The 15,432-nt window shown below is 46.9% G+C and overlaps 2 protein-coding genes across 5 annotated transcripts; one reads left to right on the forward strand and one right to left on the reverse strand.

The window, feature by feature from the left end:
• Positions 1-14: 14 nt before the first annotated feature.
• Positions 15-3,524, reverse strand: ints12 (integrator complex subunit 12). 2 transcript variants are annotated; one of them, XM_076974687.1, is made up of 7 exons: positions 3,266-3,524; positions 2,887-3,044; positions 2,619-2,795; positions 2,270-2,445; positions 2,004-2,163; positions 1,030-1,188; positions 15-823 (listed from the first exon to the last, which is right to left on the reverse strand). In XM_076974687.1, the coding sequence occupies exons 2-7, from the start codon at positions 3,040-3,042 to the stop codon at positions 218-220; spliced, it is 1,434 nt and encodes a 477-aa protein (XP_076830802.1). In that variant the 5' UTR covers positions 3,043-3,044; positions 3,266-3,524; the 3' UTR covers positions 15-217. The 2 variants fall into 2 exon arrangements, with proteins under 2 accessions (XP_076830802.1, XP_076830801.1); XM_076974686.1 differs by having other exon boundaries at positions 2,887-3,524.
• Positions 3,525-3,940: 416 nt separating this feature from the next.
• g3bp2a (G3BP stress granule assembly factor 2a) lies at positions 3,941-14,523 on the forward strand. 3 transcript variants are annotated; one of them, XM_076974447.1, is made up of 13 exons: positions 3,941-4,222; positions 5,875-5,992; positions 6,081-6,162; positions 6,662-6,835; positions 7,020-7,110; positions 7,209-7,308; positions 8,295-8,469; positions 8,702-8,806; positions 9,625-9,727; positions 9,999-10,034; positions 10,593-10,733; positions 11,108-11,226; positions 11,459-14,523. In XM_076974447.1, the coding sequence occupies exons 2-13, from the start codon at positions 5,898-5,900 to the stop codon at positions 11,738-11,740; spliced, it is 1,503 nt and encodes a 500-aa protein (XP_076830562.1). In that variant the 5' UTR covers positions 3,941-4,222; positions 5,875-5,897; the 3' UTR covers positions 11,741-14,523. The 3 variants fall into 3 exon arrangements, with proteins under 3 accessions (XP_076830562.1, XP_076830563.1, XP_076830561.1); XM_076974448.1 differs by having other exon boundaries at positions 3,941-4,134; XM_076974446.1 differs by lacking the exon at positions 3,941-4,222 and adding an exon at positions 4,809-4,966.
• The last annotated feature ends 909 nt before the right edge of the window (positions 14,524-15,432 follow it).

Raw genomic sequence — 15,432 nt, forward strand, 5'->3', positions numbered from 1 at the left:
AAAGAATTCTTCCACATTTTGAAAAGATGTTATTTATTAAAGGCATCTTTAAAAGCGCAGGTTAGTGCTGTTGCTTTTAGACCAGACGAGGCACAGTTCCACCACAGAGAACACTACATTACCCAGCAGCCCCTACACAGAGAGCATTATATTACCCAGCAGCATCTACACGGAGACATTCAAGTATTAGTTCTGGATTTGTTTGCTCAAAGTCCGGTCACTTCTTCAGCTTCCTCTGTGCAGCCTTCTTCTTCACCATCTGCAGGCGCTTCATGGCGTTCAGCTGGGACTCCTGTGATGTCGGCGTTTTGCCGTCTGCTGACACTTTGGCCGTGGCGTTACTGTTGTTGTTACTGCTGCTGCTGGCGCTACTATTACCGCCCCCGTTTCCACTGCCATTCACGCCTGAGCCACCATTGCCCCCCAGGCCACCGGAGGGCACCGTCCCGGGTGAGACAGAGCCCGTGGCCATCAGCTTGCCCAGGCTCTCGCCGCTGGACGAGCGGCTCAGAGGCTGCTTGCCCAGCGTGAGAGGGGGAGGTGCCTTCAGCTGCGCCGTGGACGAACCGTTATTCCCGTTACCACTCCCCCCACCGCCAGCACTTCCACCGCCCCCTGAGGCTTTGGCACTGGGCTTCACATTGGCCAGGGCGGACAGACCCATGGGCTTGGGTCCTGTGGGGGGCTGGGGGGGCTTACTGGCCCCCGGCTTGCTGCCGGAAGCCCCTGCTGTGGAGGTTTTGGTAAAAGCAGCCCAGCCAGTGAGACCAGAGGGCAGAGACGAGCTGCTCCCCGACGAACTCCCCGACGCCACTGTAGACACCTGAGACACACACACACACAGACCAACACACACAGACTAACACACTCTTATCAGGCTCTTAGCAGAAGAGCTGGGATTAAGAAATAGCATAGGCAACAGAATCACATTTCATCCAGAATGGATTTAAGAGCGCTGGGTCTATTTAAAAGCCTGTGGCTGGTTTTTTGAGTCAAAATGGCAGACACATGAAGATGCAAGGATCTCACCTTCACCTCCGTCCTCTTGAAGGCCTGGAAGGACCCTGCTGTAACCTCCGGCTTGGCCTTCAGCTCTGGCTTCTTCACCAGAGGCTCCTTCACCACGGGAGCAGCAGATAGCGTCACAGCCGGTGCCGCCTTCTGAGGAGGCTTCTGGGGCTTCTGAGCCTGGTGGAGTACAGTATAAACACCACCACATATACTGAACCTGATGGAGTACAGTATAAACACACCACATCTCCTGAGCCTGGTGAGTACAGTATAAACACCACCACATATCCTGAGCCTGGTGGAGTACAGTATAAACACCACCACATCTCCTGAGCCTGGTGGAGTACAGTATAAACACACCACATCTCCTGAACCTGGTGGAGTACAGTATAAACACATCCACAGCCTCACTGCTGCTCCCACACACTATTAAACTAGCATCACATGTCCCACAAACACCAGCTTCCACACCATCAGCATGTGTCCTACGAACCCTACAACCTCCATTACGGATTACATTAATGCATCACTACATGCTCGACAGGGGGATGGGAAAGCAAAGCCAAGTTTAACCTGAAAGCAGCAGGTCAAATGAGCAGAGCCTCCGATGAGATTAAAGAGTAAAGGAAACAGCTCGTTTAAAAAGTCTACGGGACCTAGTCTACAAGGTTGTTATTTGAAACAATTTTTTACAGAACTTTATGGTAGTGTGACATTCAGTTCTGGCAGCAAGGTTTAACACAGAGGTTCTTTGTACTGATGTAAAACATGCAAGCACATGACAGTACAGGAAAACTGTGAAAGAGATTAAACTGCAACTACTAAACCAGTATTCTACAGTGTATGTATGTATTAAAACCGGCACTCTACAAAGGTACGTATTTCCAAGTGATTAGTACCATGGCCATTCTACTACCATATCTGCTTTCCAGTCCTGGGTATGTGACCCGTGACAGTACATCACATAAAAGGGGGCAAAGCAAACATCTCACCATGCGCTTCATCTGTCGGGTGCAGCGTGCGCAGTACCAGACCAGACGGGGGTCGTTGACGTCTTTGTCCGTCACCTGAGGCTTGTGACATTCTTGATGGTACAGATTATGACACTCTTGACACTCCACAAGCTGATTGCCTGAAGTGACCGTCATCTGTCTGTGCTCAACCAGATTGAGGGCTTAAGCTTAGTGACACGCTAGGATGTTATCAAAAGTATAGGTAGCATATTACAGCTTGTGTGAATCTGGTTAACGTGACAGACCGGCAGACCACGCAGACGAGTCCCATCTCCATGGCGAAGTCGTCAGCGTTGGTCTCATCGCTGTAAGTGAAGTCGGCGAGGGGCGGGTCTTTGTGTTGGAAGGTGACGGGGGAGGGGCAGCTCTCTGGCCTGTCCAAACGCTGCTTCTTCACAACTTCCCCACACTCCACCCGCACCTGCAAGCGAACGTAAACCACGGTCAGCAAGGGCAAGATCAGCCTCCTCAAGGTCAAACACTGCATGATGGAAATGTATGTACCACTTGCCGTGTTGGGAACTAGATAAAATAAAATAAAAAAACATGAGGAGCAATTTGAGTGTTTAGGATTTCAGAGCAGAGATCACCCACCTTCTCTGCAGGTCTTTTCTCTGCCTCTTTCTTGATTTTCTCCGAGTTGCTGGACTTCCCGCTCCCACTGCTGCTGGAGGAGGATGAGGAGGAGGATGAGGAAGAGGACGAACTGGATGATGACTTGGTCTCTGGTTTGTTTATTTTGGGTAGCGACACCTTGGTCACCTCGGTTTCCTACAGCAAGGGGAAACATTTTCAGTACCCACACAGAAGCTACAAATAACTTCAGCGAACGTTGAATGGCGTTAGCTAGATCAGCCGGCACCTTTAGTGATGTCCGGTAGACTGAATCGCTCCCTCTGGATAAGGACTCGTCCACCAGAGCTTTTAGTTTTTCAGCAGAGTCTTTGCTTTTTGAGTGAAGGTATCCGAGCCCTTTCAGAAAAATAGGGTCCAACTCGAGACTGACTGTTCCCGCCATAGCTATGAACACAAGAGGCATCAAACGAGGTCCTCGGGTTTCCAAATACAGTAATGATGAGGCCAAGTGTCAGCAAAACCGGCCGATATTGAAATGTTACTATACTTTTATCTATTTTAGTCAGACTCAGTAACTTTCCGTCCTAAGCACAACAAACTACGCCCGTGTTAATGTGAGACGAGGTTGAGGAGAGACTGGCGACACTACAGAGAAGGACACCGACCTGTACACAGCGAGCTGCTTAGCTTAGCGACCTACCGCCCGGGTGGGTGACTGTGTGTGTTAGCTAACTACCAATATCTAGCAAAACGTAAATGTTTCATGAGTATACGTGACCTGACCTTCCTTACATAAGCGTCCTGGGCGTATAGCGTACTATATATTCAACATGCATAGAAATAAAATCGCCGTTTAATAAAATAAACTAAAATAAACTCCAGCTAGATAGGTGAGATTTCTCCCGAGATGACGCCAGGTCCCCCTAGTTTAAAAGTAGGACGGAAACAAGGCACGACACTTCTTTATCCTCCTCGTCTCTTACGTTTCACAGAAAGAAAGGGAACCCACATTAATCCTTAATGCATTTAAACATTTTATTTTGCTCATAAACATATTTTCATACACGTGTAATAAATCAAATTGTTCTCAAAATCTTTTAAAAAATCGAGTTATCATCACATAAGTCGGTATCTAAAAAATGTTACACAGGGAAGTACGGATTCTCAATATTTTGATGGTCCTTTTCACGTTGTCCTTTCACCTGTTATCCTTGTTAAATTGTTGTGTATCATATTAGCACAAATAATAATAAATATGTCAAGACAAAGTAAGTGTTAGAGTGTCCCGGCGCTGTAGCGGTGCCGGGCGGCAGCAGGAAGTGCTCCGGGCTCCGCCACAGTCGTATCAGTGTAAGAGGCTGATTGGCTTCGCCCGTGTGACGGGGCTCTTCTCACAGATTACAGGGGTTAGACAATAAAATTGAAGATATCGCTGTCAAAATCTGTTATAACCCGGGATATCCAGTTAGGAAGGTCAACGGCGACCACTTTGGACGTTGGGTTGGAGTCGTACATGAGGAATAGACATAACTAGGTAGCAACACCATCTGAAATATATTCGACGTGTGGTGGACGTGATTAATATTTAGTCACTGTGATTAATAAGACAGGTCCATCAAAAGGTAGGTGGCTCGTGTTATTTAAGCCGTAAATTAACTAGAGCTAGCTAACTTAACCCTAGCTACTAGCTAAAACTGCAGTTTACGGATATGTTTTGCTCATTTATTTGTCACGGTAATTGGGGAACTTTTCTCAGTGCAACTGGATGGCCATGGTCATCATTACGTCTAGTTTCACCCCACAGTTAAAGTGCATAACAGTTCATACTGTAGCCAGCGAGATCATTAATATATCTGGTCATTGGTTGTATTTCACGCGTGTTTGTCTAATTGTTTCACTAACTGCTGCCGTTATGGCACCGATGGTTGATAATACGTTAGTACAGAGCTGGTTGTCTGCACATCTCGTCCTTTCGCAGGTTAAAAGCGCACAGCATTTATCATTGACATCACTGCCAACCCTGCCAGCCAACTGCCCTGCGACCGGACAATGTGTTAAAGACACTTTCCACTTTGGCATTTCAGCAGACATCCCGTGTGATTAACCGATATTATTCGCCACGTCGTCGGTAGCGTGATTATAGCAGTAATATTATATATATTTTGCGTTATAAGTCAGTGGTTAATGTCGCCGCACGCGATGACGGAGGAAGAGAGACGACGTCACGCGCTGACGTCACCGCCCGTAACTGGACGTGAAACTCCGAGCAAAATAAATGGCTGCTAAAATAATTTTGCGAAACATTTGAGGCGCTACTGCTGGTGATCTGTAAGCTTGACGCTAGACCGTGTCTGCCGTCGATCGTGGTGCGTATTGATCTTGATCTGTTACCTCGTTTCCTTTAATCAAGCGGTTTCGTTTTTGTTTTCCTCCTGGGCATTTTCAGCTCGTGCGTACACAAGACTCCGAATTTACTTTGTGCGTTTCACATTTTGAGATTGTAGATTCAAGTGCACGACCATTTCGAAAATGCAATGTAAAGAAAATTATGTTTTTACAATTAATTCTGTAATACATTTCATCGAATGATTTTGGAAAAATGTTAGGTTGTGGGCTTTTTTACATTACATTATTTTAGTACAATTTACAATGACCTATTTCTCAGGCACTCAGCTATAGGCCCAGATATTTTATCAGCAGGGGGTTTCCAGGTGTGGTTACCTTGCTGTACTGGACAAATTCCTGTTTTCATTCTTCTAAAATAGAAACTGAAACCCTGCTAACCAGTAGAGATGCTGATGTTAAAATTGTGGACACCTCTGAAAATCCTCTCTTAAACATTGCACCTCCATTGTCTCCTACTGAGCATGGAAGATGCAGAAATTTTCCTCTGGCCTTAGTAAGATCTTTTTGTAACTTGCAACTAAGTTTATTTTGTATTCAGTGCCATTGCCAGTCTGCAGTGATCCACAACCACACCAGGTCCTCACGCATCAAACGATAAGCTCATATCACTCCAATTCTTCATCAGGTGCACTGGTCACTGCGTTATTTACCACATCTAGTTTTAAATCAGTCCAGTAGTCTCAGCCCAGTCTGATCTGTTTAATTCGCTTTTTCTAGTGCCTTCTCCTCTCCTGTCACTGAGGACATTTGTACACCTCCCATCTCCAGCCCATATTGTAGTGTGTAAACGTATAGCTACTACTGTGTTTCGTACAACGCTCATTTGCATACTGGTGTGCATACTACAGCTATTGTTCTTGTGCTGCAGACTCCGGATTCGTTGGCAAAGAAATGGTGATGGAGAAGGCCAGTCCGCTGCTAGTGGGCCGGGAGTTTGTGAGGCAGTACTACACCGTGCTCAACAAGGCCCCAGACTTCCTCCACAGGTGACGGTGTTCGCACGTATGTGTCACCTGCCGCTTCCATCACTACCATCGCTGCACGTAGCGCTCATGGTGAATGTTCCTCACACAGGTTCTATGGGAGGAACTCGTCCTACGTCCATGGAGGACTGGACTCGGACGGAAAGCTGTCGGAGGCTGTGTACGGGCAGGCGGTGAGTGTCCTCCGCCTGCCTGACTGGATAAAGGCAGCTCGGATCAGCCTGGCGGTCTCTGGGCAGCTTGGCTGGGAGAACGTGTAGCACCACGTAGAAAGTAACACCAGGCCTCTAAGCCTTCACATATACTTACACTGGCTTGAGCAGGAATAGCAGGCTTAATGGCTTCAAGAGCAGCCGGTCCAGCAGGGTACACTGCTTCTGCCCATGTGGAAGTGATTAAGTTTGTGATTAGTTGGGCCTGAATGCATCAAAGCAGAGATAATAGAGAGAAGATCAAGCTTGTGTGTTGAGCTATGCTGTAATCACGTGGTTTCCACTCGGCAGGACGGCCACAGGCCTGCAGCAGGACTCCTGTGGGTTGGTTGTTTTAGTGCAGCACATGTAGGTGTGTTTGAACAGGTATTCAGCAGCACAGGTGCAGCTTGAGGTGTAACCTTGGGCAGACCCAGAGATGCTGACCGCTGACCCCACATCCATCCTCTCCCCTCCGCAGGAGATCCACAAGAAGGTGATGTCACTGCAGTTCAGCGAGTGCCACACTAAAATCCGGCACGTAGATGCCCACGCCACGCTGAGTGACGGCGTGGTCGTCCAGGTGATGGGAGAGCTGTCTAACAATGGGCAGCCAATGAGGAGGTTCCTGCAGACCTTCGTCCTGGCCCCGGAGGTGTGGCTTCATTTTACGTACTCCCCTGTGATTACTGTTGGCGAGCTGAGTTCACTTTAATGCTTCATTTCATTATTTGTGTGTGTGTGTGTGTGTGTGTGTGTGTGTGTGTGTGTGTGTGTGTGTGTGTGTGTGTGTGTGTGTGTGTGTGTGTGTGTGTGTGTGTGTGTGTGTGTGTGTGTAGGGCTCCGTGGACAATAAGTTCTATGTTCACAATGACATCTTCCGTTATGAGGATGAGGTGTTTGGGGATTCTGAGGCTGAACTGGAGGAAGGTGAGTTTTTTACTGATTGGCTGATCTGCTATTACTCGATTACTGGTGCTCTCACCACTAACACGTCTGGCTCTCTCTTGCTCGCTGTTTTCTGTTAGAGTCGGAGGTGGAAGAAGAGGAGGAAGAACCACATACCTCTCTGGAGTCCCAGCACAACACTGGCCACACCTCCAACTGCTTTGAGCCCCGCCCAGTGAGGTAGGACCCCAGCGCCGGAGTCTGTGTTTGGGTGTAGATGTAGGAGGCTGGTACACTGCACTTACGCAGCAGGCAGCGATGAGGGCACCTACACGTATACATGTTACACAGCGGGCAGCGATGAGGGCACCTACACATATACATGTTACACAGCGGGCAGAGATGAGGGCACCTACACATATACATGTTACACAGCGGGCAGAGATGAGGGCACCCACACATATACATGTTACACAGCGGGCAGCGATGAGGGCACCCACACATATACATGTTACACAGCGGGCAGAGATGAGGGCACCCACACATATACATGTTACACAGCGGGCAGAGATGAGGGCACCCACACATATACATGTTACACAGCGGGCAGAGATGAGGGCACCCACACATATACATGTTACACAGCGGGCAGAGATGAGGGCACCCACACATATACATGTTACACAGCGGGCAGAGATGAGGGCACCCACACGTATACATGTTACACAGCGGGCAGAGATGAGGGCACCCACACGTATACATGTTACACAGCGGGCAGAGATGAGGGCACCCACACGTATACATGTTACACAGCGGGCAGAGATGAGGGCACCCACACGTATACATGTCACACAGCGGGCAGAGATGAGGGCACCCACACGTATACATGTTACACAGCGGGCAGAGATGAGGGCACCTCCACGTATACATGTTACACAACGGGCAGCGATGAGGGCACCTACACGTATACATGTTACACAGCGTGTATGCTTTGTGTGATGCTTTGATGTGTTTCCCGTGAAACTGATTCACCCTGTTGTCATCACACTTCTACGTAAAAGGGAGCAGCTGGAATTTAAAGAAGCTCAACCAGCTGCTGTCATTTGAATACCTACGTTCCAGTCATGTACACAAAGTAGCCGTGGTTGCAAAAGTGAGGACAACACATGGGGTTAAAGGTGTGTTGATGCGCTGGTCAGACATGAGCGTTCCTCTCCACCCTCCAGCAACGGCATGGAGCAGGTGATGGAGGACCCTGCTGCAGACACAGAGCCTGTGTCGGAGACCAGCATCGAGGAGCCGAAGGAGGGAGTGCAGGAGAAGACTCTAGAAGATCAGAAAGAGAAGGCTGCTTCTCCAGTTCCTTCTGAGACTGCCCCTCAGATGCAGGAACCTCCCAAAGTACTGAAACCTCTTAACTTGTTGACTCTCGGCTCTTAATTGCTTCAGTGTTGTACCTTTATTTACGCCACTTTCTGTTGTTTTTAAGAACCACATAACAAAGTAGCCCAGCCAGTTTCCTGCTTTCCGTCCTCGCCCAGTTTTTGGGGACATATTCTGAGAAGTATGCTTGCTGTTTGTAGTTCCTGAAAGCATGTTCATGCGTTCGTGGTTTCTTTTTTTTTTTTTGTAGACTTCCTCCTGGGCGTCTGTCACCAGTAAGAACCTGCTGCCTCTGAGTGGGACTGGCCCGTGCACCAGTGTCCCGCCCCATCTGGTCAAGGTTACAACCTCACAGGTGACCCTCCTTGATTGTCCTGAAGCTGGTATTCCGTACCTCCCCCTCTCGGAGGATCACTGAGGCAGGGCACTCCTACTAACCCAGCCAACTTCCTCCTCCTTAATTATTAACACACAGGGAGCGTTATAAAGACCAGGGTGGTGTCCAGAGGAGCCGTGGACAGCTGAAACATTCATGCCTGCCTTTGTGATGTGGCGCTAGTGTTTTAGTCCTGGCAGAGGGTGCGGGGACTGGGCACTCAGGTGTGCAGGCAGGTGACACACACCTGTGAGATGACACCTGAGTCAACCACCCGTCTCGGGCGAGACGGCTGATATTAATGCAGCAGGAACCACAGACGTCTGAGGTTACAGCGCTGACGGTGGTATTGTTCACAAGCCACGCCCATGCCTGTGGGTCAGGTGAAGAACCACGTGCTGTATGAGGATGAGGGGGACGAGTCATTAATTCAGAATTTGCATATTAAAATATGCACGCCTGCATGAGCAGGTGTGGTGCAACTGGCTTCACAAGCTGTTATGCTAGTGAAAACTTTAACAGCATTATATAATTACACCTGGTTTATTAGAGGAATAAATAATGGATATTTTTACATAACTACACTTGGTTTTTTAGAGGAATTAATAAGTCCAAGAGTCATGATGACTTGTACTTTTGATTTACACTGTGCCATCATAGGTCTGAAATAGTTTTGAGGACCAGCTGAACTTTATGGACTCCCTCAGAAGTCCCTCAACAGTATAACAGAAAAATTGTGTGTGTGTGTGTGTGTGTGTGTGCGCGTGCGCGTGTGCGTGTGTGTGTGTGTGTTCCAGTCCAGGGTGGAGGCCAAGTCTGAGGCATCGGTTGCCCCTAACCGTCCACGTGATCAACGCGCGCGTGACCGACCTCCTTTGTCTTCTAGGGGGCCCCGTGCTGGTGAGAACTCGCCTCCACACTGAGCATTATAAGGGTTGATACTCTGAACCCAGCAGCAGCTGTGCCACACTTCAGGAGTGAGTGCGTGGTGAAGCTAGACGTGGTTTAAGCTTAGCCGTGTGCTCTGAGTCATGGCGCCTAGTGCTGGCTGTGTTTGGTGTCTCTGGATACCACGTGCACTGGACTCGATTCATATCTGCTCCTTGTTCCATGTATAATGGTGCTGCTGTTGGTGTTCCCTGAATATCTTTCTCTTTTTCTGTGTTTACAGATGGTGGCACCTCTTTAGAATCTCAGGCTGGTAAAGGTAAACATACAAACACTAGTATTACTGTCTAGACATAAGCTTACTTGTGATTTTAAATGTTTTTTTTATCTTTTTAACATTTACTGTATAAAAAAAAATATGAAACAGCGACCTCATGTAACAGAATTCTAGGCTTCTGGTATACTGCAGGCCAAAAAAAAACTACAGTATATTGTTTCATTATAGTCTCAGAATATTTGTACTACATTACAATATTAACACTTAAATTGCTGCTCCCTCTGGAAGCCGTTTCACTGGGCTTGAAGTAGCTGTTATGTCACTTCCTTGCTAATGCAGAGGAAAGAAGGTGCTTTGCTGGGTTCTGCTGCCAGTTGGTTTATTCAGCTGGTTTTGGATAAGGGTGATGACTTTTGTGATTAATGTTTACTGTGATAAGCTGCTACTGACCACCAGTGGTCAGTGGTTTTGGGGATTAGCTCTGCCAGAGGTTAATGTTGCGAATGGTGAGTTTTTTTAGGGAGGGCGAAGCTTGAGCCAGGAGAGGTGGACAGAGGGAGGAGGATTCGCTACCCTGACCATGTGACCATGTTGTTTTAGGGAGGGCGGAGCCTGGAGAGAGGGCGGAGCCAGGAGAGGTGGACAGAGGGAGGATGATTCGTTACCCTGACAGCCATCAGCTCTTCGTGGGTAACCTGCCCCATGACATCAGCGAGAGTGAACTCCGTGACTTCTTCATGAGTGAGTGCTGCTTAGCTTGGTATTCACCATGGTCATTACCACTCGGACATTAGTCCTTTCTCAGAAATGCAGATGTATTTGGGATATTGGCAGCACAGAGTATACTTCCAGCATAGTGGAGACCTGTAATACCAGCAGAGATATTCAGCCATGGGCCTCAAATTCTGGTCTTGGATTTTTCTTTTGACTTGATAATTAAATTGCCAAAAAACATTTTAGTCACCACACTGTTGTGAGAACTTCACACGTTCCACTCTGCCTATACCTGGGGTTTGGGTTTGGGTCTGGAGGTCATTATGGGAGCCGGGCCAAAGTCTGCAGTGAGTCCCCATGGCGATGACCTGGTCTGGTCTCTCTCTCTCCCTGCTCCCCAGCGTACGGGAACGTCATTGAGTTGCGGATCAACACCAAAGGTGTCGGAGGGAGGCTGCCCAACTTTGGCTTTGTGGTGTTTGATGACTCTGAACCAGTGCAGAGGATTCTGGGTGCAAAGGTAGGTGGGACCTTTTGTTTACCAACCAAAGTGCTCTATTATCAGAACACATTAGCATATTTGTGTCAGTTTCAGGGTGGGCAGCTTTATCTACAAAGGATCAGCAAACAATCAGATGCAGGAGTGGTCCAGAGATGAAGCATGTTCAGAACCAGGTGTGCTCTGTCCCTTCCTGTGCTTTTCTTTCTCTCTCTCTCTCTCTCTCTCTCTCTCTCTCTCTCTCTGTCTCTAGCCCATTATGTTTCGTGGTGAGGTGCGGCTGAACGTGGAAGAGAAAAAGACGCGTCTGGTGCGGGAGCGCGAGGCTCGGAGCGGAGCGTCTGATGAACGTCGGGACTCCAGGCGGACGGACCGTGGCCCAGGAGGACCGCGTGGCATTATGGGAAGCGGAGGGCTACGTGATCGCGACAGCAGGGCCCCACCCCCACGAGGGGGCATGGCCCCCAGACCTGGCCCCGGCTCCGCGAGAGGCCCAGCACAGGGGGAGACCCGCTTCTCTGCGCAGCGCCGCTGAGCACAGCGCCACCTGCTGCTTGAAAATAGCACCAAGTTCATTCTTAACAAAAAGATGTAGTCTACATGTGTCTACATGTATAACCATTTTTTGTAATCCCTTCCCCCCACTTCTTTCTTGTTTTGTATTATACTTCTTACCTTCTGGCTCCGGGTGCATCAGCCAAGTGTCTGTCTTCTGTCAAAATAGAGGAACAGCTCAAGCAGTCCCGCAAAGTTAACCCACATTTTTCACGCTCAACCCATCTGAGCACGGTCCAACCAAATCTGATCTGAGCATGCTACGACCTGAGCCGATCTGAGCATGCTCTGACCCAAGTTGAAAAATGTATTTCCTACTTTCAGCAAAGTTAATTTCATAAGAAGTGAGCTGGAGCAGAGACTATGCCCATAGAAGAGGACTACAAATCTCAGTGAAGGCTTCTCCTTAAGGCAGACTCCATACATTATACAGTGTTTACCTCTTACCGTGGAGCTGTTTGAAGTGATTCTGTTGGATGGTTCACACCTGTTCTCATGTTTATTCTTTGATTTAAACTGTTGTCGCTTTGTTAAAGAACACTGAGAGTTGGTAGTTCTCTCATCAGAGAAGGCACCTGCACACAGAACCTTCCAGTCTTTAAGCTATTGGATCTTCTCCAGATCATCCTTCACTAGAGCCTGTTAAGCTGCCGTTACTCCGGATGGTCCTCAGTTTAAACCCATCTGCTGTGACCAACAAAAAATTTGTCTGCAATTTTTTCATATCTCTGAGTAATCAAAAATTTATGCTGGAAAAACAGACATTCTCTTCAGGAAGGCTCCAGAACCTGACTCCTGGACAAATGTGACAAAATGGGGAACAAAGTTCATTAAAGAAAATGATAATGAAATGCAGTGACAGATGGACAGCTGGACAGATTTGGCAGCTTCGATTTCTCCAGTTCCGTTTCCTGAAGAAACACTTATTTTCATAGTGTTCAATCTTTTTCCTCCTTGTTTTAATAACCATTCCTGACCAGTAAGCAGGGATGAGTGAAGGGCTCCCACACACCTAGCCGTGGAAACCGTGCAGCAGTAGATCACTTCACAGCACATGCTCTTTGGGTTTGCTTGTTTCTCAGCACAGTGCTCCAGACCTTTTATGTTCGGTGGGTCACATGTTAGCAAAATAGTGCCTTTGGTTTTGGTCTTTTTTTTTTTTTTTTTTTTCTCAGATTCATGGCAGTCGAGCTTTACTTGGCGGCAGTGTCTTTCGTTTGTTAATTGTGTGTTTTGGTCTGATTCCCCCATGTATTACACTGGCAGTCCTGTGAGAAACACTGCTGGTACACCCACTCTTCTGTATTACACTGGCAGTCCTGTGAGAAACACTGCTGGTACACCCACTCTTCTGTATTACACTGGCAGTCCTGTGAGAAACACTGCTGGTACACCCACTCTTCTGTATTACACTGGCAGTCCTGTGAGAAACACTGCTGGTACACCCACTCTTCTGCCGTGCTGGGTGGTGGTTCTGCCTCACGGGGAGCTCTGCGTTTGTTTACAGTGTCTTCTCAGTCAAAGAAGGAAAAGGTGCCTAAAGTTTTAATGTGACAGCTGTTTAAATGCTTACAAACCCACAGGAAGCTGTGTTAAAAGACTTTTAATTGTGCATGGTGCACATCACACATTGGTCTGCTAAATGTTTTTTCATTTGAAATAATGAACTTGAGTTGGAAAGGAGAGTTGCATGGGATGCATTATCCACACCATTACCACTTGGACACGTAGTCCCTACAGAAGCCCCTACAGACTCCAGTAGAGGATCAGTGGCTCACTGGTGCTTTCATATTTAAGTATTCATTCAACTGCATTGAATTACTGAGGACACTTACAGCCCTTCTCTGGTGTTTTTTTATTTATTTTGTTTTCTAACCATTTTATTTATTTGCTTTTAATTTTTCATCTGTTCCCCCTTTTGATTTAAGAGTTTGCAACAACACCCATGTGATTATGCTGGTGGTGAGTGGGCGTGGCTTTGAATGCAGCTGTAGGAGGAGCTTAAGCAGATGGAGTGAGGATCATCTGACACGCCTTTTCTCTTTAAACTGATATTTTTGCACTAATTTTGGAGGTACAGTTTTGATGTAGCGCTATATTTGAAATGTTCTTTGAGATCTTCTGTGTCAGATAGCTTGTACTTTGCAATCATTTTGGGACAATCTTCATCTCCGAGGACACTGCTTGTCTTCTTCTTTTCCCTCTCTGAAGGACTTTGATTCTATTGGTTAAGAACTCTGTCAATGATGCATTGCCCCTTTATGCTAATGGTATACCAAAAACCGCCCAACTCTAATTACTGTCCCTTCAACCTAATTATGACCTACCTAATTGCCCTCATCAAAGTGTGATTTGGGTTTGAAAACTATAGTTTCCTGTGTTATTGACCGCCATAATGGCCTATACTGTGCTTATCGAAATACTTAATGAAGTAAGCAGTGTGTATGAATGGATGAATCTAGAAGATGCCCTCAAGCTAGCTGTGATTGTTAACAGAAAAGCATGTGAGGCCACACACGACCCAGCTCACCTGAGGTGCGGCGTCACACCCTAAATGAAGGTCGCCCTCCCAACAGGGGGCACTGTCTGATGTCCTCACACAGTGGGTCAGACTCCACCATCTACATTAGCGTGGGGGGAACGGGCACCGTTCAGCTTTACCATGATTTTAGTTTAGAGCTTAGTTTGTTGATTTTGTTGGTTTGAATTTTCCCCTTTTTTTTGGATTGTTAAACATAAACAAAATAAACTACTGAAATCTTCTCTGCTTGTTGGTGTCTTGTTTCAGAGTGGCTGAATGAAAATGGAGTTTCCTGGCTGAGTTCCATTTGATCTCAATTTGTAGGCTGAGCTTGGGTCCTGGCTGAGTTCCATGTGATCTGAATTTGTAGGCGGGGTTTGGTGTATCTACCTGTTGATGGCCTAGGTTACCCAGTTTCCTTCAAACTGCTTCTGAAAAAGAGGCATTTCAGCAGGTGATTTATTTACATTGGAGTCTTGGTTGTGTGTGTACAGAGGATGGGATTAATGTGGACCCATGAAAAAAATCAATAATCAACTGAATTGCCACTGCAACGTGACTAGCATCGGCCTACGTTATACAGATCCTGCAAAGAGCTTCTGGATCGCTAGGAGGAGAAACCAGATTAAGATAAAGACAGTAGCCTACATGTTTAAATCGTAACATTCATTCCATGCAGTTCTACAGAGTGTAGATCAGTTTCTTAACTTCATTGCTGTCACTGGCCTTGCAAGCTGATATGTCATTACAGTTTTTTGCAGATACAAATTTTTTGCAAAGACCAATTTCTGCCATTATTTATCTTTTTGTTGAAACTTAACGCACAGCAACCAATGCTACACACACACACACAACAGGCAAAACATCTCAGACTTTTGGAAAAAGCAAACACTTCAACCAAACCTCTTGCAACTCTTGCCAAAACCATATTTTTACATCTAAACGCTACACACAAATATCAGATGATTAGCCTTTCATATATGTTACTACACACTGAAGTGACAAATGGAAAACACTACTACAATGTGTTTGAGTGTTTAGTTTGTAGTCTGCTGTGAAGGTCTGTCAGAGGTCTCACATATACATGAATATTCATAAATATTGAGGTTAATTCTGCATATTCAGTACATGTACACCATAAAGTAAACCGC

The sequence above is a fragment of the Brachyhypopomus gauderio genome, chromosome 15, assembly GCF_052324685.1.
Source record: "Brachyhypopomus gauderio isolate BG-103 chromosome 15, BGAUD_0.2, whole genome shotgun sequence".
In the NCBI taxonomy this organism is placed as follows: Eukaryota; Metazoa; Chordata; class Actinopteri; order Gymnotiformes; family Hypopomidae; genus Brachyhypopomus; species Brachyhypopomus gauderio.

Bases quoted from the DNA above. Each gene is read 5' to 3' on its own strand.
- g3bp2a (XM_076974447.1), top strand. From the start codon at position 5,898: ATGGTGATGGAGAAGGCCAGTCCGCTGCTAGTGGGCCGGGAGTTTGTG. The intron at 6,836-7,019 runs GTGTGGCTTCAT...GTGTGTGTGTAG, and splicing joins CCTTCGTCCTGGCCCCGGAG to GGCTCCGTGGACAATAAGTT. The intron at 10,734-11,107 runs GTGAGTGCTGCT...CCTGCTCCCCAG, and splicing joins ACTCCGTGACTTCTTCATGA to CGTACGGGAACGTCATTGAG.
- ints12 (XM_076974686.1), bottom strand. From the start codon at position 3,063: ATGCCTCTTGTGTTCATAGCTATGGCGGGAACAGTCAGTCTCGAGTTG. The intron at 1,189-2,003 runs GTGAGATGTTTG...GTACTCCACCAG, and splicing joins CCCGACAGATGAAGCGCATG to GCTCAGAAGCCCCAGAAGCC. The intron at 824-1,029 runs GTGAGATCCTTG...TGTGTGTCTCAG, and splicing joins TCAAGAGGACGGAGGTGAAG to GTGTCTACAGTGGCGTCGGG.